The following is a 27,067-nucleotide window of genomic DNA, read 5'->3' on the forward strand; positions in this document are numbered from 1 at the left end:
GTGCAGTTCATGGAGTTGCAAAGAGTTGGACACGACTGAGCAACTGAACTGAACTGAATTGAATTGTTCCATGTCCAGTTCTGTTTCTTCTTGATCTGCTTACAGGTTTCTCAGGAGACAGGTATGATGGTCTGGTATTCCTATCTCTTTCAAAATTTTCCACAGTTTATTGTGATCCACAGAGTCAAAGCCTTTCAACATAGTTTATGAAGCAGATGTTTTTCCTGTAATTCCCTTGCTTTCTTTATGATCTGATGAATGTTGGCAATTTGATCTCTGGTTCCTCTGCCTTTTCTAAACCCAGTTTGTATAGTTAGAAATTCCCAGTTCACATACTGTTGAAATCTTGTTTGAAGGATTTTGCTCCTGCTGCTGCCAAGTCGCTTCAGTCGTGTCCGACTCTGTGCAACCCCATAGACAGCAGCCCATCAGGCTCCCCCATCCCTGGGATTCTCCAGGCAAGAACACATGGGTGGGTGGCCATTTGCTTCTCCAATGCATGAACGTGAAAATTGAAAGTGAAGTCACTCAGTTGTGTCTGACCCTTTGTGACCCCATGGACTGCAGCCTACCAGGCTCCTCTGTCCATTGGATTTTTATTATAACCTTATTAGCATGTAAAATGAGTGCATTTGTATGACAGCTTGAACATTCTTTGGGATTGGAATGAAAACTGATTTTCAGTTCTGTAGCCACTGCTGAGTTTTGCAAATTTGCTGGCATATTACATGAACAGCATCATCTTTTAGGATTTGAAATAACTAAGCTGGAATTCCATTACCTCCACTAACTTTGTTCGTAGTGATGCTTCCTAAGGTCCACTTGACTTCACACTCCAGGATGTCTGGCTCAAGATGAGTGACCACACAATCGTGATCCAGGTCATTAAGATCTTTCTAGTACTGTTTTTCTGTGTATTCTTGCCACCTCTTCCTAATCTCTTCTGTTTCTCTTAGGTCCTTAACATTTTTGTCCTTTGTCATTTAATCCCACATGGATTGAGATACACTTGGCAGTATAATATAGTTGAGGATACCATTGTTCAGATTTTTGTCCTTATGCTTCAATTATCATTATGTAACTTCACTTTCTATACCCAATGTAGCTGCAGTTGAAACCACAAAAAGAAGGCAATGGATTCTAAGAGCCAGTGCTTTTAAATTTAAAATATTACTGTCATTTTTCCATTATTAAAGACTGTGATACAGGGCTATTTCTATGGATAGTAAGGGATGGTGAATTCATGCTACACATTCCAACAACTGCTCATCTGGGACCCACACAGCAGAGAGGATACTGTTTTTGCTATAGAAAATCTTCCTCAGACCCCTACAACCAAGGATTCCAAGTAGTCCAAAAGCTAAAACCTAAAACCTAATCTGTACAAAAAGCTTATGAGTAAACCTCGTTCTCTCCATCCAGATATAGGACACTATCTGGGATGTTCAGAAGGTCATCTTGCTACAGTTATGTAGATCTCAACCCATTCAAAGAAAGATAAAAAGATAAAAGATCTCAATGAAGACATACTGTAAACAAACAAACAAACAAGTAAACTACTCAAAAGCAATCTACAGATTCAATGCAACCCCTATCAAATTACCAATGGCATTTTTCAGAGAATTAGAACAAAGAAATCTATATTTTGTATGGAAACACAAAATACCATGAATAGACAATGTAATCATGAGAAAAACAAAGAAGAAAAATGAATCTAGGAGGAATCACGTGCCCTGTCTTCAGACTATACCACAAAGCTACAGTAATTGAAACAATATTCTACTGGCACCAAAAACAGAAATATAGATCGATGGAACAGAACAGAAAGTCCAGAGAAAAGCCCACCTACCTGTGTCACCTATGGCAAAGGAAGCAAGAATACACAATGGAGAAAAGACAGTTTCGTTAAAAACTGATTCTGGGAAAACTGGACAGCTACATGTAAAAGAATAAAATCAGAACACTCCCTAAAATCATAAACAAAAGTAAACTCAAATAGATTACAGACATAAATGTAAGACCAGACACTAGAAGACTCTTAGATGAAAACATAGGGAGAACTCTCTCTGATATAAATTGCTGCAAGGTTTTTTACCCACCTCCTAGAGCAATGAAAATAAATAAAACACACAAAAAAAAACTGGACCCAATTAAGCTTAAAAACTTTTGCACAGAAAAAAAAAAAAAAAACATAAAAAATACCAAAGACAACCTGTAGAGTGGGAGAAATATTTTCAAATGAAGTGACTGACAAGGGATTACTCTCCAAAATACACAAAGAGTTCATGCAGTTCAATATCAAATATAAATAAGTAAACAGTCCAATCAAAAAATGGGCAGAAGATTAAAACAAACATTCTCCAAAGAAGACATATCAATGGCCAAAAAGCACATGAAAAGATGGTCAACATCTCTAATTACTAGAAAAAGGCATATCAAAACTACAGTGAAAAAAAATTTTTTTAAGCAAAAAACTACAGTGAAGTTTCTCCTCACACCAGTCAGAATGGGTTCAGGATGGGGAACACATGTATACCTGTGGCAGATTCATGTTGATGTATGGCAAAACCAATACAATATTGTAAAGTAATTAACTTCCAATTAAAATAAATAAATTTATATATTTTTTTAAAAAGTCTACAACAATAATTACTGAAGAGGATGTGGAGAAAAGGGAACCCTCCTACACTGTTGGTGGGAATGTAAACTGATACAGCCACTATGGAGAACAATATGGAGGTTCCTTTAAAAAACTAAAAATAGAGCTACCATAAGATCCAGCAATCTCACTCCAGGGCATATATCCAGAGAAAACCATAATTTATAAGGATACATGGCACCCTAATATTCACTGCAGGACTATTTACAACAGCCAGGACATGGAAGCAACCTAAATGCTTGTCAACAGAGCAATGGACAAGGAAGATATGGTACCATAGATACAATGGAATGTTACCCAGCCATTTAAAAAAACGGCGGGGGCGCAAAACAATGCCATTTGCAGCAACATGGCTGGACCTAGAGATCTGCATACTGAGTGAAGCAAGTCTGAGAAAAATAGAATATGATATTGCTTACATATGGAATATAACAAAAGGCTACAAATGAACTTATCTACAAAACAGAAGTAGAGTAACAAGTGTAGAAAATAAACTTATGTTTACCAGGGGATAAGGGAGGGGAAGGATAAATTGGAAGACTGGGACTGACACATACATACTACTATATATAAAATATTAAAATAGATCATTAATAAGAAACTACTGTAAAGTACAGAGAACTCTGTATTGATCTATATGAGAAAAGAATCTAAAAAAGAGTGGGTGTGGATCACAATAAACTGTGGAAAATTCTGAAAGAGATGGGAATACCAGACCACCTGACCTGCCTCTTGAGAAATCTGTATGCAGGTCACAAAGCAACAATTAGAACTGGATATGGAACAACAGACTGGTTCCAAATAGGAACATCAAGGCTGTATATTGTCACCCTGCTTATTTAACTTCTATGCAGAATACATCATGAGAAACGCTGGACTGGAAGAAACACAAGCTGGAATCAAGATTGCTGGGAGAAATATCAATAACCTCAGATATGCAGATGACACCACCCTTATGGCAGAAAGTGAAGAGGAACTAAAAAGCCTCTTGCTGAAAGTGTAAGAGGAGAGTGAAAAAGTTGGCTTAAAGATCAACATTCAGAAAATGAAGATCATGGCATCCGGTCCCATCACTTCATGGGAAATAGATGGGGAAACAGTGGAAACAGTGTCAGACTTTATTTTTTTGGGCTCCAAAATCACTGCAGATGGTGACTGCAGCCATGAAATTAAAAGATGCTTACTCCTTGGAAGAAAAGTTATGACCAACCTAGATAGCATATTCAAAAGCAGAGACATTACTTTCCCGACTAAGGTCCGTCTAGTCAAGGCTATGGTTTTTCCTGTGGTCATGTATGGATGTGAGAGTTGGACTGTGAAGAAGGCTGAGCGCCGAAGAATTGATGCTTTTGAACTGTGGTGTTGGAGAAGACTCTGGAGAGTCCCTTGGACTGCAAGGAGATCCAACCAATCCATTCTGAAGGAGATCAGCCCTGGGATTTCTTTGGAAGGAATGATACTAAAGCTGAAACTCCAGTACTTTGGCCACCTCATGTGAAGAGTTGACTCATTGGAAAAGACTTTGATGCTGGGAGGGATTGGGGGCAGGAGGAGAAGGGGACGACCGAGGATGAGATGGCTGGATGGCATCACTGACCCGATGGACGCGAGTCTGAGTGAACTCCGGGAGTTGGTGATGGACAGGGAGGCCTGGCGTGCTGCAATTCATGAGGTCGCAAAGAGTCGGACATGACTGAGCAGCTGAACTGAACTGATAGCAGATTTACTTTGCTGTACATCAGAAACTAAGACAACAGTGTAAATTAACTATACCCCAATAAAACTTAAAACAAAAATTAAAGAATGGCCTGAGTGAGCCAAAGCAGTGGCCTAAGACACCACAGGTCTGCTGGAGCAGGCACGTCATACCTGGGTTTTGCTCCTAAAGATTCTGAAAGTGAAAATTAGAAATTCTTTTCTAAAAGACTATTCATTTGAAGTATTAATCAAAACACAAATTACTAAAAAAAAAAAATACAGGCACCCCAATGTTTATGGAGTATGGAAAAAGAGTCTTTAAAAAAGTGGATATATGTGTAACAGATTCACTTGGCTATACACCTGAAGTCAACACAACATCATAAATCAACTATATGCCAATCAAAAAAAAAATTTTTTTAATGATCTCAATAGGACCTACTGTAGATAAATAAGAGTTAAAAAAGATAAAAGTTCTCATCAAGACACAAATTACTTCACATGGACACACTGTGGAGTGACATGCTGCAGACACTTTAATACAACTCATTAGAACCAAAGAGTATATATTAGACAAGATGAAAACAGTTTAATAACTACAAACAAAGCTATAAAATGTAAACATACCACAAATATTCACATTTGTACTTACATTCCACCATAATCAGGGCCCCAAAGGCAACAACAGTGACAAAGATGGCACAGCTGACATCCAGATACACAGTGAGCCATCGGGACGTCGCCAAAAGCAGGAACCACGCCTCTGGATTTGTGAACCATAACAAGTGTAATACATAAACAGGAAAACAATGTTAGCTGCTTTTCATGAGGGAGAGCATTTTCTTCAGTTAAGCTACAGAAGATTTTACACAAGGTAGAACAGCAAAGTTACACACCTGTAACTTCAAAGGAACCTCAAGATTCCAGAAAACTAGGTTCAACACAAAACAACTATGGGACACGCAGGAATCGGTCCAGGAAGCATGCTTTGAAAACTTCAACCCATGGGTTATCAAGAAAAATACCATCACAGGAAAGAAGATGGAAAAACATCTCATTGGTGTGTTCCCTGCTGTGCTGGGCCTCAACATGAAGATCCTCCTCTCAAAGAGTCAGCTGTTCCCGGCTCTGACAGCAGAGAGCATAGCTCCAGCACCTTCTGCCCTCTCTACAGGGCCTGAGGTGGTTATTCTTAGGAGCCAGTGTCCACACGACCATCAGCTAACAGGATCTGTATGTGGCTTTCAAATGCCATGTTATCTTCAAAATACACTAATGATTGGAAAGTTTGGCCAGGTTTTTATAGACTTAGAGGAAATTCTGAATTTTCTACCTAGATGGAAAACAAACAAACTTCACTGATACAAAGCATAATCAAGTGGGTAGCAAATCAGGAACTTATTTTCCTCAATACTTCTACTACCTTCAATGTCTGCTCTCAAAAGAGTTGGCAAAGCACACCCTGAGGGGCAAGAACAGCCACCACCTGGTTCTGAAAATAAAATTTTATTGGAATACAGCCATTGACTAATGTATGATCTTTGCCTGTCTTTGTGCTACAATAGCAAAATGAGTAGTTACAATAGAGACAGCACACAAAGCCTACAATATTTTCTATCTGGACCTTTGAAAAAAGAAAAGTTTACTGACTCCTGCCTTAAAGAGACAGACGTCCACAGGGCACAGTGATGGAAGGACAATGCAGGCCAGTCAGGGGAGAAAAGCAGGGCTGTGACGGGGGGAAGAGGGGAACATAGAGGAGATGCTGAGAGGAAGGGGTTGGGGAGACAGGTGTTCAGAGGGCGACGTGGGCTGACACACAGAGAGGTGCTGGCCAGCCAGGCCACCTGAGAGGGAGTCAGCCTCAGAAGGCAGCACATCCCATCCTTAGAAGTCATCTCCAGAAACATACAGACCTGAGTGCAAATCCTGGTGTGCATCAAACAGCTCCTGAAACTTCTTTTTTGCTTTGTATGCCCGGATGGTCCAGAGTCCCTGGAGAGAAGATGATAAGTGGGAAAACACCAGGCTCCGAGCTGGGGAAGCAGAGACAGACACACGACAGAGAAAGTCAGGGAGGCTGGATGAGAGGAAACCAACTGCCTCCCAGGCTCTGTGGTCACACGTCCTGCCAAAGGAAATCCTCCATGTGACCCTCAAACTCCTGCTCATACCAAGCTTCACTTTAATGGCCTGGGAATGAGAGATTCTCTTTGAAACTATCTTTGATCAAATTCAAAATCCCAGCTAGATTTAGATAAAGAAGTTCTTTACTGGTTCTTTCATCAAGGTCCTCTCAAATATTCCTCCCTCCATATTCTTCTGGCATCTTTCCAGATGGACATTGCTCACAATTTTTTAAAAGTATATTGAAGTATATTTGATTTACAATAATCTGCTAGTTTCAGGTATGTAGTATAGTCATTCAGTTCTTTTCTCTGATTATATTCCATTATAGGTGATTACAAGATACTGAATAAAATTCTCTGTGCTTTACACTTAATCCTTGTTATCTATTTGATGTATTGATAGCAGTCTGTCTATTAATCCCATATTTCTAATTTGCTCCTCACTCTTTCCCAATGCCCTTTGGTAACCACAAGTTTGTTTTTTATGCCTCTGAGTCTATTTCTAGTTTGTGTATAGATTCATTTGTATTATTTTTAGATTTCATGTATAAGTGATATCATATGTGTCTTTCTCTGACTTATTTTACTAATAATAATATTCCCTAAGTCCATCAATGTTGCTACAAATGGTAATATTTCATTCTTTTTCATGGGTGAGTAATTACTGTTCACTAATTTTTGAATCAGTAGCATTTTAAAATTTAATTCCTCATTAGAGTCCTCACCACACTGAACTTTGGTAAGCTACCTGTGTTTTGTTCCACCTTAGATGAGTAACCTAAGGGCTGGGATAGAGTCAGTACATGCCCCACCCTGGACCAGAGCCAGACCCAAGACAGGGTGAGACGAGTAAGGGAGGGGACAGTCTGCCGCCTCCCTCATCCTGGGCCTCTCCCTGCACCTGCGCCAGGAGCCTCTGTGCGGGTCACGGAGCACCCGGCACTGCACTGCCCTTGTGCCCTCAGGACCCGGCAGACGAGGAGCCTTTGAATGGTCTTGACTTCCGCCCCGGGAACCTGAGAGATATTTTTATATCTGCCTGCTGGATACTTGTCCTGGTATTCAGAGGTCACTGCGGCATGTGACACTCACATCACCCTTTTAGAATCTGACCGCGGCCTCAGTGTCCATCTTTTGAGTGACTTCATGTGGTTTGGGGCCTGATGTCACATGACTGCCCATTCATTTCCTGCCATCTTCTCTAAGAGCACACTGACCATGAGCACCAGGGTCAGGCTCTTGCCTGTCAGGGAACAGCTGGGCTGCAGGCTGCCAGGCAGGAAGGACCCTTACATTTCTCATTCCCCACCATGAACGAGGATGTAACTTGCTATTGCCAGGGGCACACAGTGAGCCTCTGACCGCTGCCTGGGATGAATGATAACTTGTGCTGTATCAGCAGGAAATACTGACATCACTTTGTTACCTGTGTGTATCCTAGAGAAGACCTGTTAGTACAACTAGGTTGTTTATGGGAAATTAGTAATGCATCTTACATGAGGCTACAGAGATTTTATTAAATGATGGGGGAAAGAATCCAGGGGAAACTCCAGACTAATTTCAGGTCCTCACTCCTTAGTCCAGTATCTGAATGCCTGTCTGGTGACAGTTCAGTCAGTACAGATGTGCACCTGGGCACTGCACATTTGGAGGGGTTGAGGTACAAACAAGTAAAAACACAGGACCTGCTCTTGTGTTTAGTGTCCCCATTTCTATAAAGAAGGAAGGAGCAGGGGCGGTCCTAAGATGGCAGAGGAATAGGAAGGGGAGACCACTTTCTCCCCCACAAATTCATCAAAAGATCCTTTGAATGCTGTACAAATTCCACAAAACAACTTCTGAATGCTGGCGGAGGACACCAGGCACCCAGAAAGGCAGCCCATTCTCTTTGAAAGGTGGTCACCTCTATCTCCTCCCTCCCTCTTCTCTTCTCTGCCTAACTCTGTGGATCTCTTTGATGTTTCAGGCTGTAGAGAACACTTAGGGAACTGATTACTGGTTAGATGGTTTCTCTTCTTTTGACTCCCCCTCTTCTCCTCCTGGTCACCTCTATCTCCCTCCTCCTTCTTCTCTTCTCCATGTAACTCTGTGAATCTCTCTGGGTGTCCCTCACCATGGAGAATCCTTTCACCATTAACCTAGATGTTTTATCATTGGTGCTGTATGGATGGAAAAGTCTTGAGGCTACTGTAAGAATAACTGAAAGCCAGAGGCAGGAGGCTTAAATCCAAAACCCGAGAACACCAGAAAACTCCTGACTCCATGGAACATTCATCAACAAGACCTCATCCAAAGGTCTCCATACCTACAGTGAAACCAAGCTCCACCCAAGAGCCAACAAGTTTCAGAGCAAGACATACATACCAAGCTAATTCTCCAACAATGTAAGAACATAACCCCAAGCATTAAAATACACGTGGCCAAAAGTCACACTAAACCCATGCTGCTGCTGCTGCTAAGTCGCCCATAGACACCTCAAAATTCACTACTGGACAGTTCATTGCACTCCAGAGAGAAGAGATCCAGCTCCACCCACCAAAACACCAATGCAAGCTTCCCTAACCAGGAAACCTTGACAAGCCACTCATCCAACCCCACCCACAGGGAGGAATCCTCAATAAAGAGGAACCACAAACTTCCAGCATACAGAAAGGCCACCCCAAACACAGCAATCTAAACAAGATGAAAAGGCAGAGAAATATTCAGCAGGTAAAGGAACATGATAAATGCCCACCAAACCAAACAAAAGAGGAGGAAATAGGGAGTCTACCTAAAAATGAATTCAGAACAATGATATGAATGATCAGTAAAAATGATCCAAAATCTTGAAAACAAAATGGAGTTACAGATAAATAGTCTGAAGATAAGGGTTGAGAAGATGCAAGAAAATTTTAACAAGGACATAGAAGAAATAAAAAAGAGTCAATCAATAATGAATAATGCAATAACTGAGACAAAAGCACTCTGGAGGAAAACAACAGTAGAATAACTGAGGCAGAAGATGGGATAAGTGAGGTGGAAGATAGAATGGTGGAAATAAATGAAGCAGAGAGTAAAAAATAAAAAAGAATTAAAGACATGAGGACAACCTCAGGGACCTCTGGGACAATGTTAAACTTCCCATCATTCAAATCATAGGAGTCCCAGAAGAAGAAGAAAAAAGAAAGGCCATGAGAAAATACTTGAGGAGATAATAGTTGAAAACTTCCCTAAAATGGAGAAGAAAATAGCCACCAAAGTTCAAGAAACACAAAGAGTCTCAAACAGGATAAATCCAAGGCAAAACACCCCAGTTCACTTCAGTTCAGTCGCTCAGTCGTGTCCAACTCTTTGTCATCCCATGAATCCCAGCACACCAGGCCTCCCTGTCCATCACCAACTCCCGGAGTTCACTCAGACCCACGTCCAGACCCACGTCCATCGAGTCAGTGATGCCATCCAGCAATCTCATCCTCTGTCGTCCCCTTCTCCTCCTGCCCCCAATCCGTACCAACATCAGAGTCTTTTCCAGTGAGTCAACTCTTCGCATGAGGTGGCCAAAGTACTGGAGTTTCAGCTTTAGCATCATTCCTTCCAAAGAAAACCCAGGGCTGATCTCCTTTAAATGGACTGGTTGGATCTCCTTGCAGTCCAAGGGACTCTCAAGAGTCTTCTCCAACACCACAGTTCAAAAGCATCAATTGTTCGGTGCTCAGCTTTCTTTACAGTCCAACTTTCACATCCATACAAGACCACTGGGAAAACCATAGATTTGACTAGACGGACCTTTGTTGGCAAAGTAATGTTTCTGCTTTTCAATATGACTTTCCTTCCAAGGAGTTCAGTTCAGTTCAGTTCAGTTCAGCCCCTCAGTCATGTCCAACTCTTTGCAACCCCATGAATCGCAGCATGCCAGGCCTCCCTGTCCATCACCATCTCCCAGAGTTCAGTCAGACTCATATCCATCAAGTCAGTGATGCCATCCAGCCATCTCATCCTCTGTCGTCCCCTTCCCCTTCTGCCCTCAATCCCTCCCAGCATCAGAGTCTTTTCCAGTGAGTCAACTCTTCGCATGAGGTGGCCAAAGTACTGGAGTTTCAGCTTTAGCATCATTCCTTCCAAAGAAATCCCAGGGTTGATCTCCTTCAGAATGGACTGGTTGGATCTCCTTGCAGTCCAAGGGACTCTCCAGAGTCTTCTCCAACACCACAGTTCAAAAGCATCAATTCTTCAGCACTCAGCCTTCATCACAGTCCAACTCTCACATCCATACATGACTACTGGATAAACCATAGCCTGGACTAGACAGACTTTAGTCGGGAAAGTAATGTCTCTGCTTTTGAATATACTATCTAGGTTGGTCATAACTTTTCTTCCAAGGAGTAAGCGTCTTTTAATTTCACAGCTACAGTCACCATCTGCAGTGATTTTGGAGCCACAAAAAATAAAGTCTGACACTGTTTCCACTGTTTACCATCTATTTCCCATGAAGTGATGGGACTGGATGCCATGATCTTCGTTTTCTGAATGTTGAGCTTTAAGCCAACTTTTTCACTCTCCTCTTTCACTTTCATCAAGAGGCTTTTTAGTTCCTCTTCACTTTCTGACATAAGAGTGGTGTCATCTGCATATCTGAGTTATTCATATTTCTCCCAGCAATCTTGATTCCAGCTTGTGCTGCTTCCAGCCCAGCATTTCTCATGATGTACACTGCATATATGTTAAATAAGCAGGGTGACAATATACAGCCTTGACGTACTCCTTTTCAAATTTGGAACCAGTCTGTTGTTCCATATCCAGTTCTAACTGTTCCTTCCTGACCTGTATATAGGTTTCTCAGAGGCAGGTCAGGTGGTCTGGATGTGGTCCACTGGAGAAGGGAATGGCAAACCACTTCAGTATTCTTTCCTTGAGAACCCCATGAACAGTATGAAAAGGCAAAACGATAGGAAACTGAAAGAGGAACTCCCCTGGTCAATAGGTGCCCAATATGCTACTGGAGATCAGTGGAGAAATAACTCCAGAAAGACTGAAGGGATGGAGCAAAAGCAAAAGCAATATCCAGTTGTGGATGTGACTGGTGATAGAAGCAATGTCTCATGCTATAAAGAGCAATATTGCATAGAACCTGGAATGTCAGATCCATGAATCAAGGCAAACTGAAAGTGGTCAAACAGGAGATGGCAAGAGTGAACATCGACATTCTAGGAATTAGTGAACTAAAATGGACTGGAGTTGGTGAATTTAACTCAGATGACCATTATATCTACTACCATGGGCAGGAATCCCTTAGAAGAAATGGAGTAGCCATCATGGTCAACAAAAGAGTCCGAAATGCAGTACTTGGATGCAATCTTAAAAACGACAGAATGATCTCTGTTCATTTCCAAGGCAAACCATTCAATATCACAGTAATCCAAGTCTATGCCCCGACCAGTAACACTGAAGAAGCTGAACGATTCTATGAAGACCTACAAGATCTACTAGAACTAACACCCAAAAAAAGATGTCCTTTTCATTATAGGAGACTGGAATGCAAAATTAGGAAGTCAAGAAACACCTGGACTAACAAGCAAATTTGGCCTTGGAATATGGAATGAAGCAGGGCAAAGGCGAATAGAGTTTTGCCAAGAGAACGCACTGGTCATGGCAAACACCCTCTGCCAACAACACAAGAGAAGACTCTACACATGGACATCACCAGATGGTCAACACCGAAATCAGATAGATTATATTCTATGCAGCCAAAGATGGAGAAGCTCTATACAGTCAACAAAAACAAGACCAAGAGCTGACTGTGGCTCAGATCATGAACTCCTTATTACCAAATTCAGACTCAAATTGAAGAAAGTAGGGAAAACCGCTGGACCATTCAGGTATGACCTAAATCAAATCCCTTATGATTATACAGTGGAAGTGAGAAATAGATTTAAGGGCCTAGATCTGATAGATAAAGTGTCTGATGAACTATGGAATGAGGTTCGTGACACTGTACAAGAGACAGGGATCAAGACCATCCCCATGGAGTAGAAATGCAAAAAAGCAAAATGGCTGTCTGGGGAGGCCTTACAAATAGCTGTGAAAAGAAGAGAGGTAAAAAGCAAAGGAGAAAAGGAAAGATATAAGCAACTTAATGCAGAGTTCCAAAGAATAGCAAGAAGAGATCAGAAAGCCTTCTTCAGCGATCAATGCAAAGAAATAGAGGAAAATAACAGAATGGGAAAGACTAGAGATCTCTTCAAGAAAATTAGAGATACCAAGGGAACATTTCATGCAAAGATGGGCTCGATAAAGGACAGAAATGGTATGGACCTAACAGAAGCAGAAGATATTAAGAAGAGGTGGCAAGAATACACAGAAGAACTGTACAAAAAAGATCTTTATGACCAATATAATCACGATTGTATGATCACTCACCTAGAGCAGGACATCCTGGAATGTGAAGTCAAGTGGGCCTTAGAAAACATCACTACGAACAAAGCTAGTGGAGGGGATGGAATTCCAGTTGAGCTATTTCAAATCCTGAAGGATGATGCTGTGAAAGTGCTGCACTCAATATGCCAGCAAATTTGGAGAACTCAGCAGTGGCCACAGGACTGGAAAAGGTCAGTTTTCATTCCAATTCCAAAGAAAGGTAATGCCAAAGAATGCTCAAGCTACTGCACAATTGCACTCATCTCACATGCTAATAAAGTAATGCTCAAAATTCTCCAAGCCAGGCTTCAGCAGTACATGAACCGTGAACTTCCAGATGTTCAAGCTGGTTTTAGAAAAGGCAGAGGAGATCAAATTGCCAACATCCACTGGATCATTGAAAAAGCAGTAGAGTTCCAGAAGAACATCTATATCTGCTTCATTGACTATGCCAAAGGCCTTTTATGTGTGGATCACAATAAACTGTGGAAAACACACCAAGACACATATTAATCAAATTAACAAACATCTAACACAAAGAATAAATATTAAAAACAGCAAGGGAAAAGAAACACATAACACAAAGGGGATTCCCATAAGGACAACAGTTGAACTTTCAATAGAAACTCTTCAGGCCAGGAGAGAATGGAAGGACATACTTAAAGTAATGAAAGAGAAAAACCTACAACCCAGATTACTATACGCAGAAAGGACCTCATTCTAATATGAAGAAGAAATCAAAAACTTTACAGACAAGCAAAAGCTAAGAGAATTCTGCACCACCACACCAGCTCTTCAATAAAGGATAAAGGATCTTCTCTAGACAGAAAACACAGAAAAGGTTTATAAACTCAAACCCAAAACAACAAAGTAAATGTCAATGGGATCATACTTATCAATAATTACCTTAAGTGTAAATGGGTTGAATGCCCCAACCAAAAGACAAAGTCTGGCTGAATGGATACAAAAACAAGACCCCTAAATATGCTGTCTACTAGAGACCCACCTCAAAAAAAGGGACACATACTGACTAAGTATAGGGCTGGAAAATATATTTCAAGCAAATGGAGACCAAAAGAAAGCTGGAGTAGCAATACTCATATCTGATAAAATAGACTTTGAAATAAAGAATGTGAAAAGAGACAAAGAAGGACGCTGCATTATGATCAAAGATCAATCCAAGAAGATATAAAAATTATAAATATATATGCGCCCAACATAGGAGCACCACAATATGTAAGGCAATTGCCAACAAGTATGAAAGGGGAAATTAACAGTAACACAATAATAGTCAGAAACTTTAATAAACCAGTCACACCTATGGATAGATCAACTAAACAGAAAATTAGCAAGGAAACACAAACTTTAAATAATACGATGGACCAGTTAGACCTCATCGAAATCTATAGGACATTTCACCCCCAAAACAATGACTTTCACCTTTTTCTCAAGTGCACACAGAACCTTCTCCAGGATAGTCACATCCTGGGCCATAAATATAGCCTTGGTAATTTCAAAAAAAAATGAAATCATTTCAAGCATCTTTTCTGATCACAGTGCGGTAAGATTAGATGTCAACTACAGGGGAAAAAACTATTAAAAAACAAACATATGAAGGCTAAATAACACACTTCTGAATAACCAAGAAATCACAGAAGAAATCAAAAAAAAGAAATTAAAAATACCCATAGAAACAAATCAAAATGAAAACACAACAACCCAAAACCTATATGATTCAGTAAAAGCAGTGCTAAGGGGAAGGTTCATAGCAATACAAGCTTACCTCAAGAAACAAGAGAAAAATCAAATAAATAACATAACTCTGCACCTAAAGCAACTAGAAAAAGAAGAAACGAAGAACCCCAGGGTTAGTAGAAGGAAAAAAATCATAAAAAGTAGGGCAGAAATTAATGAAAAAGAAACAAAGGAGACTATAACAAAAATCAACAAAAATAAAAGCTGGTTCTTTGAGAAGATAAATAAAACAGACAAACCATTAGCCAGATTCATCAAGAAACAAAGGAAGAAGAATCAAATCAATAAAATTAGAAATGAAAATGGAGAAATAACAACAGACAACACAGAGATACAAACGATCATAAGAGATTGCTATCAGCAACTATATGCCAATAAAATGGACAACTTGGAAGAAATGGATAAATTCTTAGAAAAGTATAACTTTCCAAAACTGAACCAGGAAGAAATAGAAAACCTTAACAGATCCATCACAAGCATGGAAATTGAAACTGTAATCAGAAATCTTCCAACAAACAAAATCCCAGGACCAGATGGCTTCACAGGTGAATTCTACCAAAAATTTACAGAAGAGCTAACACCTATCCTACTCAAACTCTTCCAGAAAATTGCAGAGAAAGGTAAACTCCCAAACTCATTCTATGAGGTCACCATCACCCTAATAACAAAACCAGACAAAAATGACACAAAAAGAGAAAACTACAGGCCAATATCACTGATAAACATAGATGAAAAAATCCTCAACAAAATTTTAGCAAACAGAATCCAACAACATATTAAAAAGATCATACATCATGACCAAGTGGGCTTTTATCCCAGGGATGCAAGGATTCTTCAATATCCACAAATCAATCAATGTGATATATCACATTAACAAATTGAAAGATAAAAACCATATGATTATCTCAATAGATGCAGAAAAAGCCTTTGACAAAATTCAACATCCATTTATGATAAAAACTCTCCAGAAAGCAGGCATAGAAGGAACATACCTCAACATAATAAAAGCTATATATGATAAACCCACAGCAAACATTATCCTCAATGGTGAAAAATTGAAAGCATTTCCCCTAAAATCAGGAATAAGACAAGGGTGCCCACTCTCACTACTACTATTCAACATAGTTTTGGAAGTTTTAGCCACAGCAATCAGAGAAGAAAAAGAAATAAACCAAATTATGATTGGAAAAGAAGAAATAAAACTCTCACTCTTTGCAGATGACATGTTCCTCTACACAGAAAACCCTAAAAACACCACCAGAAAATTACTAGAGCTAATAAATGAATAAAGTTGCAGGATATAAAATTAACACACAGAAATCCCTTGCATTCCTATACACTAACAATGAGAAAACAGAAAGAGAAATTAAGGGAAAAATTCCATTCACCATTGCAACAAAAACAATAAAATACTTAGGAATAAATCTACAAAAATAAACAAAAGACCTGAATATAGAAAACTATAAAACACTGATGAAATAAATCAAAGATGATGCAAATAGAGGGAGAAATATACCATGTTCATGGATCAGAAGAATCAATATAGTGAAAATGAGTATAGTACCCCCAAAGCAATCTATAGATTCAATGCAATCCCTATCAAGCTACCAATGATATTTTCCAGAGAGCTAGAACAAATAATTTCACAATTTATATGGAAATACAAAAAAAAACTCAAATACCCAAAGCAATCTTGAGAAAGAAGAATGAAACTGGAGGAATCAACCTGCCTGACTTCAGACTATACTACAAAGCCACAGTCATCAAGACAGTATGGTACTGGCACAAAATACCATAGATCAATGGAATAAAACAGAAAGCCCAGAGATAAACCCATACACCTATGGACAACTTGATCTTTGACAAACGAGGCAAGAATATACAATGGAGAAAAGACAATCTTTTTAACAAGTGGTGCTGGGAAAACTGATCCATCACTTGTGAAAGAATGAAACTAGAACACTTTCTAACACCATTCACAAAAATAAACTCAAAATGGATTAAAGATCTAAATGTAAGACCAGAAACTATAAAACTCCTAGAGGAGAACATAGGCAAAACACTCTCTGACATAAATCACAGCAGGATTCCCTATGACCCACGTCCCAGAGTAATGGAAATAAAAGCAAAAATAAACAAATGGGACCTAATTAAACTTAAAAGCTTTTGCACAATGAAAGAAACTATAAGCAAGGTGAAAAGATAGTCTTCAGAATGGGAGAAAATAATTGCAAATGAAGCAACTGACAAAGAATTAATCTCAAAAACATACAAGCAGCTCCTGCAGCTCAATTCCAGAAAAATTAATGACCCAATCAAAAAATGGACCAAGGAACTAAAGAGATATTTCTCCAAAGAAGACATACAGATGGCCAACAGACACATGAAAAGATGCTCAACATCACTCATTATCAGAGAAATGCAAATCAAAACCACAATGAGGTACCTACCATCTCATGCTGGTCAGAATGGCTGCTATCCAAAAGTGTACAAACAATAAGTGCTGGAGAGGGTACAGAGAAAAGGGAACCCTCTTACACTGTTGGCAGAATGCAAACTAGTATAGTCACTATGAAGAACAGTGTGGAGATTCCTTAAAAAACTGGAAATAGAGCTGCCATATGACCTTGCAATCCCACTGCTGGGGATAAATACCGAGGAAACCAGAATTGAAAGAGACACATGTACCACAATGTTCATTGCAGCACTGTTTACAATAGCTAGGACATGGAAGCAACTTATATGTCCATCGGCAGATGAATGGATAAGAAAGTTGTGGTATATATACATAATGGAATATTACTCAGCTATTAAAAATAATGCATTTGAATCAGTTCTAATGAGGTGGATGAAACTGGAGCCTGTCATACAGAGTGGAGTAAGTCAGAAAGAAAAACACAAATACTGTATATTAATGCATATGTATGGAATTTAGAAAGATGGTAATGATGACCCTATTTGCGAGACAACAAAACAGACACAGATGTAAAGAACAGACTTTTGGACTCTGTGGGAGAAGGCAAGGGTGGGATGATTTGAGAGAGTAGCATTAAACATGTATATTTCCATATGTGAAATAGATCACCAGTCCAGGTTCAATGCATGAGACAGGGTGCTCAGGTCCAGTGTACTGGGATGACCCTGAGGGATGGGATGGGGAAGGAGGCGGGAGGTGGGTTCAGGATGCAGAACACATGTACACCCTTGGCTGATTCATGTCAATGTATGGCAAAACCCACTACAATATTGTAAAGTAATTAGCCTCCAATTAAAATAAATATTTTTTAAGACAAAAGGAAGGAGCTGGCTTCCTCTTGTAAGTCACTGGGGCTCAGAGAGAGTGGAAAGCCCTGGGCTAGGGGAGGACAGCCTGGGTTAGGGGTCAGGTGACCATCCACTCAGCCCTGAGTGGGACTCTTTCCTGCCTGGGACATCTGACCAGGAACCTAACTGTTAGGGACCCTCAGCTGTAATATTGCTTTAAGGAAAAACCCTTCTCTGAACGGTGACATGTTCTAACCTTTCCCCTTTTTACTTCATTTAGGCACAGAGTTGAAAGTGATTCAGTGATGCTTTTGATTATCCAGCTGTGTACCTGTATTCTCATTTCAGCATCCACACTACTCTCTCTCTTCACTCTATTAAGTTTTTAGCTGCCTATAACTTTGTGTTGTAAGAGCAACATAAACTCAGATTGAGCTCAAGCTCCAAATAAGAAATCCTGGGAGATCTGTTCAGGTCTTTTCTGCATCCCTACCAGATGTCCCAACCACCCCCCAGAACTCAGCCAGTCTGGACACTGGGTGCTCACAGGGATGATACAGGTGAATTCTGGGGCCCATCACCCTGTCAGGAGGATCTGAAAACCCAGCTCCAGAAAGTGGAGAAAACTCACTAGAACCAGGTTCCCATTTCCACTCCACAGAGAGTGACATCAACACTGTTCATCACAGACAGGACTTCTGAGCAGGAAGCAGACGTGGAGGTCCCCCCAGGGAGAGTCCTGGAGTGAACTCTTCAGCGTGGCCTCCATCATCTGCTTCCCTGTCAGGAGATCAAAGTGCAGCTGATTCTCTCCAGCAGGGATGGAAGGTGGGGTCAACTTTAGAAACCAGGTGTCATCTCAGCCTGGAACACCAGGGAACCCAAACACCCCATCACCTACTTCACCTCAAAGCCAAGAGTTATAGGCCAAGGGAATCTGGACCCATGAAAACCTATCCTGTTTCTTTCAAACCTCACTTAGGGCTGAGAAGAATGCCAGGATGACTGAACTGGAAGGTCTGCCAAAAAGTTAAGTAGTACAGGGGGAGAGGGGATGTCAAGGCTCGGTTGTTATGTTGCCCAAAGTAGCATCTTTTTGCCACAAGCACTGAGCTCGCTATCCTGAAGCAGACTATGTCACAGCCATAACATCAGCCCACAGTCACAGACGTGTAAACCTATAGTTCACAGGAGTGACAGCTGTGTTGCCCATAACCCTGAGGACATTTGGGGACACACCCCACAAGTGTGGGGTGCAGATCTTCCTTGGCAGGGGGACCCCCGGGCTGGTAGCCCTGATGCAGGTTATTATTCAAGCTATGTGAGACCTGCTAGTTGTGACTAAGTTCTCAGTTGCCTCCTATTCAAGGTTCTCATGCCTTTGGTAGTGGCCAGCAGGCATTTTACAAGAATCTACTCAAGAAATCCTCTTAAGATCCCCGGAGACTAAGGGATTAAGAGCATTGACTGCCCAGTATTGACTATATTAACCCACCTAAGTGATAGACCTGGGCATGAGACCCACACTATCTTATTCCCAAGATTGTGCTTTTAATCATGGCTGCTGTGTCTCAGAGGGAAAATAATCAAGGTTAAGGATGCCTGTGTGTGATGATGTGCATTTTTCTCCAGACTTTGTTATTTATGTTCAGAAAACCACCAAATCTTACTCAGCTAATATCCAACAGTCTTAGCCATTATTGCATATCTTATTAAGATATGCAAATATCTTATTAATCTTAATAATCACCTTGTGCTCAGTCGCTTCTGTCATATCCAACTCTTTGCAATCCCACGGACTGTAGCTCACCAGGCTCCTCTGCCCATGGGATTCTCCAGGGAAGAATACCTAGATTTTCCCAACCCAGGGGTCAAACCCACATCTCTGACATCCCCTGCATTTACCACTAGCTCCACCTGGGAAGCCCCATTAATTACCTTATGTTGAACAAAGCCCCTGGGAATCTGGCATGAGAACCCCTTAAAATAGCAGACTTGATGATCCATGGTATTAGGATCCATGTATTAGGATCCATGATCCTAATATGCCTGACACATGTGCTAACTCTCCCCTAACAATGGCCATGGCAGACACTACTAGTTGATCCCAGCATCTTTCAGATAGAACTTGGATATGGCTTCATCATTGAGGCATTGGCAAATGCAAAAAGTTGACTAGAGAAAGGCAAGCAAATGCCATCCTGGTTTTATCTACTTGTCCATGATTGACCATTGCTATGCTCACTTTTCCAAAACTGTGCCCCCAAAGTCCCGTAATAATCAGATGCCAATATGTCATCAGATAAAAATGTCAGCATAAGTTTCCAGGGGCAGTTAGGCCATAAGACCTGAAAATAAATGTCAGGACATCAGTAGTCCTTGGAGCACATCTGAAGCCTGCTTCAAAAGCAGGCTTATGCCTTCTGGGCACAGCAGTCAGGTGTCCTTCCTTTTGTTGGTGGCTGCAGCAGTAACCTTTAAGATACACTCTTGCTTTCTCAGTTGCTCAATCATGTCTGACTCTTTGAGACCCCATGGGCTGTAGTCTGCCACACTCCTCTGTCCCTCGGATTATCCAGGCAAGAATACTGGAGTGGATTGCCATGTCCTCCTCCAGGGGATCTTCCCAACCCAGGGATTGAACCTGTCTCCTGTGTCTCCTACATTAACAGGTGGATTCTTTATCAATGAGACACCTGGGAAGCCCTAAGATACACTATTAGTTATAATTTAGAGGAAGCAGCAGTGTTATTATTTACAGCACAGACCTACCTCCCCAGGTCGGTAGGTGCCCAATATGCTATTGGAGAAGAGCAGAGAAATATCTCCAGAAGGAATGAAGAGGCTAAGCAAAAGCAGAGACAATGCCTAGTTGTAGATGTGTCTGGTGGTGAAAAAAAGTCTGATGATGTAAAGAGCAATACTGCATAGGAACCTAGAATGTTGGGTCCATTAATCAAGGTAAATGGGAAGTGGTCAAACAGGTGATGGATGGCAAGAGTGAACATTGGCATTTTTAGAATCAGTGAACTAAAATGTATGGGAATGGGAGAATTTAATTCAGATGACCATTATATCTATTACTGTGGGAAATAATCCATTAGAAGAAATGGAGTAGCACTCATAGTCAACAAGAGTCCAAAATGCAGTACTTGGATGCAATCTAAAAAATAAGAGAATGATCTCCATTCATTTCCAAAGCAAAGCATTCAATATCACGATAATCCAAACCTAAGCCCCAACCACTAATGCCAAGGAAGCCTAAGTTGAATGGCTCTATGAAGACCTACAACACATTCTAGAATTCACACACACACACACACACACATACACACAGAATGTCATTTTCATCATAGGGGACTGGAATGAAAAAGTAGGAAGTCAAGAGATACCTGGACTAACAAACAGTTTGACCTTGGAGTACTAAACAAAACAGAGCAAAGGCTAACAGAGTTTTGCTAAGAGAACACACTGGTCATAGCAAACACCCTCTTCCGACAACACAAATGAATACTCTATATATAGATATCACAAGATGGTCAACACTGAAATAAGATTGATTATATTATTGGCAGCCAAAGATGCAGAAGCTCTATACAGTGAGCAAAAACAAGACCAGGAGTTGACTGTGGCTCAAATCATGAACTACTTATTGCAAAAATCACACTTAAATTGAAGAAAGTAGGGAAAACTACTAGACCATTCAGGTATAACCTAAATCAACCTAAATCAAATCCCTTATGATTATACAGTGGATATGAGAAATAGATTCAAGGGATTAGATCAGATAGACAGAGTGCCTGAAGGACTATGGACAGAGGTTCGTGACATTGTACAGGAGGTGGTGATCAAAACCACCCTTGAGAAAAAGAGATGTGAAAAGACAAAGTGGTTGTCTGAGGAGGCCTTACAAATATCTGAGAAAAGAAGAGACTCTAAAGGCAAAGGAGAAAATGAAAGATATACCCATTTCAATGCAGAGTTCTAAAGAATGTCAAGGTGAGATAAGAAAGCCTTCCTCAGTAACCAATGCAAAGAAATAGAGGAAAACAACAGATAGGAAAGACTAGAGATTTCTTCAAGAAAATTAGAGATAACAAAGGAACAGTTCATGTAAATATGGGCACAATAAAGGACAGAAACGGTATGAACCTAACAGGAGCAGAATATATTAGGAAGAGGGGGCAAAAATACACAGAAGAACTATACAAAAAGATATTAATGACTTGGATAACCACTATGGTGTGATCAAAAACCTAGAGCCAGACATCCTGGAATATGACAAGTGGGCCTTAGGAAACGTCACTACAAACAAACCTTGTGCAGATAATGGAATTCCAGTTGAGCTATTTGAAATCCTAAAAGATGATGCTATATAAGTGCTGCACTCAATATGCTAGCAAATTTGGAAAACTCAGCAGTGGCCACAGGACTGGAAAATGTCAGTTATCGTTCCAATCCCAAAGAAAGGCAATGCCAAAGAACGCTACCACAAAACTGGACTAATCTCACACACTGGAAAAGTAATGCTCAAAATTCTCTAATCCAGGCTTCAACAGTGCATGAACCATGAACTACCAGATGTTCAAGCTGAATTTAGAAAAGGGAGAGGAACCAGAGATCAAATTGCCAACATACATTGGATCATCAAAAAAGCAAGAGAGTTCCAGAAAAAAATATCTACTTATGCTTTATTGACTATGCCAAAGCCTTTGACTGTGTGGATCACAACAAACTGTTGAAAATTCTTCAAGAGATGGGAATACCAGACCACCTGATCTGCCTTATGAGAAATATGTATGCAGGTCAGGAAGCAACAGTTAGAACTGGACATGGAACAACAGACTGGTTCCAAATAGAGAAAGGAGTACATCAAGGCTGTATATTGTCACCCTGCTTATTTAACTTACATGCAGAGTACATCATGCGAAATTCTGGGCTGGATGAAGCAAAAGCTGGAATCAAGATTGCCAGGAGAAATATCAATAACCTCAGATATGCAGATGATACCACCCTTATGGCAGAAAGTGAAGAAGAACTGAAGAGCCTCTTGATGAAAGTGAAAGAGGAGAGTGAAAAGTTGGCTTAAAGCTCAACATTCAGAAAACAAAGATCATGGCATCCAGTCCCATAACTTCATGGCAAATAGATAGAGAAACAGTGGAAACAGTGGCTGACTTTATTTTTCTGGGCTCCAAAATCACTGCAGATGGTGACTGCAGCCATGAAATTAAAAGACGCTTGCTCTTTGGAAGAAAATCTATGATCAGCTTAGACAGCATATTAAAAAATAGAGACATTACTTCGCCAACAAAGGTCCATCTAGTCAAAGCTATATTTTTTCCAGTAGTCATGTATGGATGTGAGAGTTGGACTATAAACAAAGCTGAGTGCTGAAGAATTGATGCTTTTGAACTGTGGTGTTGGAGAAGACTCTTGAGAGTCTCTTGGACTGCAAGGAGATCCAACCAGCCCATCCTAAAGGAAATCAGTCCTGAATATTCATTGGAAGGACTGATGCTGAAGGTGAAACTCCAATACTTTGGCCACCTGATGAGAATAACTGACTCATTTGAAAAGACCCTGATGCTGGGAAAGATTGAAGGTGGGAGGAGAAGGGGCCGACAGAGGATGAGATGGTTGGACGGCATCACCGACTCAATGGACATGAGTTTGGGTAATCTCCAGGAGTTGGTGATGGACAGGGAGGCCTGGTGTGCTACATTCCATAGGGTTGCAAAGAGTCGGACAGGACTGAGCAACCAAACTGAACTGAACTGAACTGATGGTTTTTCTAGTAGTCATATATGAATGTGAGAGTTGGACCATAAAGAAATCTTAACATGGAAGAACTGATATTTTTGAACTGTGGTGTTGGAGAACACTCTTGAGAGTCCCTTGGACTGCAAGGAGATCAAACCAGTCAATCCTAAAGGAAATCAACCCTAAATAGTCATTGGAAGAAACTGATGCTCAAGCTTAAGCTCCAGTACTTTGACTGCCTGATGTGAACAGCCTACTCATTGGAAAAGATCCTGATGATGGGAAAGATTGAAGGCAGGAGGAGAAGTGTATGACAGAGGATGAGATAGTTGGATGGAATCACCAACTCAGCTGACATGGGTTTGAGCAAACTCTGGGAGGTAGTGAAGGACGGAGGAGCCTGGTGTGCTGCAGACCATGAGGTCTCAAAGAGTTGGACTTGAATTAGGGACTGAACACTACCACCACCACCAGCAGCTAGAGAGAAAACATAAACAGTTCTAATCAACTGGCCACCACATGTGGTTATCTGGTGTGTTCAGGAAGAGTACCTGGATTAAATTCATTGTCTAACTTACTGCAGGCTACTAGGTGCAAAAAATACAAATATTCCACAGTGATGGTGCCAAAGTCCTCAGACTCTCCAGATCAGATATTGAGAAAATTCTGTACTGCTTCTTGACAAAAGCCTCAGGAGAAACTCTTCTCTCCACTTTCATATGAATGGGCAATGGCCCTTGCCCCAGGAAAAATCTCTGTCAAACATTTTTTGGGGGAACAAACCCTCTTTGAATGTACCATAGACCTGCTTTGCAACAAAACTGTTGAATGACTCCCTTTTATGGGTGGCCTCAAACTATAAAACATCTGAAACCTTGACTACACAGAAGATTGGATGGAGCTCATCGCTTCCTCTTCTGCCTCCCCTGGTCCTACCATCCTACCAAGTCATCAGCAGAATGTCACACACACCTGGACTCTACTGCTCCCCCTCCATCCAAACACCTCACAAGACCAAACCCCATGGGAGGTCACCTGCTTCTCTTGATGCATGAACATTTCTTTTATAGATTTTATGAAACTGATGGTCACTATCCTTTTCACAAAAAAAAAGATAAGTACCTCAAGTGTTTACTATTAAAAACAAAACACACAAATGCTACACACACACCAAAAACAACCTCCTTTGACTGGATGAACTGAGGCTTTTTCCATTTAGTAGGTACAGAGAACCATAGGATTCAATATGCTTCTGTTCTTGGCTTGGTTTCTAGAAAGTAAAGTTGGTATTAATTTGCAATAATTATTCATGTTTGAGGTCTCTGCTACAAACATATTCCCTCCTTACTTTTTAGCTATTGTTTTTATGACTTAAAAAATATGTAACAATGTATTTTCCTTATTTCTAATATTGATGAAATGTATGCATTAAGAATAACATAAATTTGGTTCTTTCATCATCTGTGGTTACCTGTAGAATAGAATAATTAATCATAAAATGTGTTCCCCATTATTTTGTGTTTTGGCTGCACCTTGCAGCCAAAACCAAGACCTTGCAGCATCTAGTTCCACAACTAGGGACTGAAGTGGTGGCTCCCACAGTGGAAGCACAGAGTCTTAACCACATGACTTCCAGGGAAGTTCTTGTTCCCCATTATTCTAAAACTAGGAAGGTATATGGAGTAATCAACTAAATGCATACTGAACAGATCCCCATCCTGTGTCCTCATAGGGGATTATTTTCAGCATCATTTATATAAATAGTTTTGAGAAAGGGGTACACAAATAGTGTGGTATCACCCCAAATACTGATAATTATAAAGAACAAACCTGAAAATAACAGGGCTTATCTTTTCAAGAGGGCTTCCCTGGTGGCTCAAACATTAAAGAATCCACCAGCAATGCAGGAGGCCTGGGTTCAACACCTGGCTCAGGAAGATCCTCTGGAGAAGGGAACGGCTACCCACTCCAGTATTCTTGCCTGGAGAATCCATGGACAGAGAAGCCTAGTGGGCTACAGTCCATGGAGTCACAAAAAGTTGACACAACTGATGACTAACACACATCTTTTCAATACATTTAACAATTACAACTTACTTGAACGTGTTAAACAATGTATTTTTCAAATATATCACTTCTGACACGTATTTCCTGAGGTCTCCTTTCCTTTTCCTAATCTTTTCCTTTCATTGTCATGTCTGGTAACTTCAGAAGAAGAAAAATTCTCTATGTTAGTTCCTTCTAACTAATTCCTTCTACATTGGTTCCAACATGATGAAATACTTTTAAGAATGGTATTAATACAGTGGATACTCAGCTTTAGGAAGTAAGTCATGAACAAAACAGAAACGGTCGGTGTCCTCATGGTGCTCACATCCATCCTCTTTGTGCTAAAATGCAAACTGCAGCTGACCCACAATCACCTCCATTTGCTTTAAGGATTCAAAGGGGCCACACTGATTCAAAGCGGTAGAACATTCAATCACCTAACGTTAACACAGTGAGAAATTTCACAAGACAGAGTCTGCAGAACTTCCGGGGTCTGGTTAATTGCAGTACAAATAGAAGCCAGCATGCACTGTCATCCCAAACTAAGAGCCCAGGTACTCACTTGTACATTCCAGGCGTTTCACATCTTGTGATGTCTCTAAGAAATATCGCCGAAGAATAAGGAAAAGGATGCCAAGGGAAATTGCAGGTATACCAATCCAAGGAATTGCAACCACCATCACACCCACCACACCAATCACAAGTAGAAATGTCTGAAATAGCAAAAATACAGAGGGCTTCATGTCAATGATACTTTTCAAAGATAAACTTTAATGATTTGCTCTGTTAGGATTAAACTCCTTTCCTTGAAAAACTTGTTGGAACAGCAGGGAATGTTTTCCCTTCCAAAGAAATAAAATTATAGGTGGCCCTCATGATATTTGTTGCATGTGCCAAAATTTTGATAAGAACTTTCTAGGTATCAGCTGTTGTGATACACTCAGTAATCCTTTGAGGCAGGCATGACTAGTTTTAACAGATGAGAATATTTGAGGTTCAGAGAGTAGGAGTTCACTTCCAAACTATCAGGAGTCAGCTGCTGCTGCTATAGCCACTAAGTCACTTCAGTCGTGTCCGACTCTGTGCGACCCCATGGATGGCAGCCCACCGGGCTCCTCTGTCCTTGGGATTCTCCAGGCAAGAACACTGGAGTGGGTTGCCATTGCCTTCTCCAATGCATGAAAGTGAAAAGTGAACGTGAAGTTGCTCAGTCGTGTTCAACTAGTATTGACCCCATGGATTGCAGCCTACCAGGCTCCTCCACCCATGGGATTTTCCAGGCAAGAGTACTGGAGTGGGTTGCCATTGCCTTCTTGGATCAGGAGTCAGCAGATGTTACTAAAAAGATGAGTGAACA

At 40.6% G+C, this 27,067-nt stretch overlaps 1 protein-coding gene across 1 annotated transcript in view; it reads right to left on the bottom strand.

Annotated features, from left to right (window-relative positions):
- LOC120883243 (multidrug resistance-associated protein 4-like) overlaps positions 1 to 27,067 on the bottom strand; it is a 199,662-nt gene that overhangs the window by 52,676 nt on the left and 119,919 nt on the right. Inside the window, 3 exon segments of the mRNA XM_040267272.1 lie at positions 5,010 to 5,120; positions 6,274 to 6,393; positions 26,273 to 26,423. Of these exon segments, the coding sequence (XP_040123206.1) occupies positions 5,010 to 5,120; positions 6,274 to 6,393; positions 26,273 to 26,423 (382 nt within the window).

This window comes from Oryx dammah, unplaced genomic scaffold (genome assembly GCF_014754425.2).
Source record: "Oryx dammah isolate SB20612 unplaced genomic scaffold, SCBI_Odam_1.1 HiC_scaffold_24, whole genome shotgun sequence".
Classification (NCBI taxonomy): Eukaryota; Metazoa; Chordata; class Mammalia; order Artiodactyla; family Bovidae; genus Oryx; species Oryx dammah.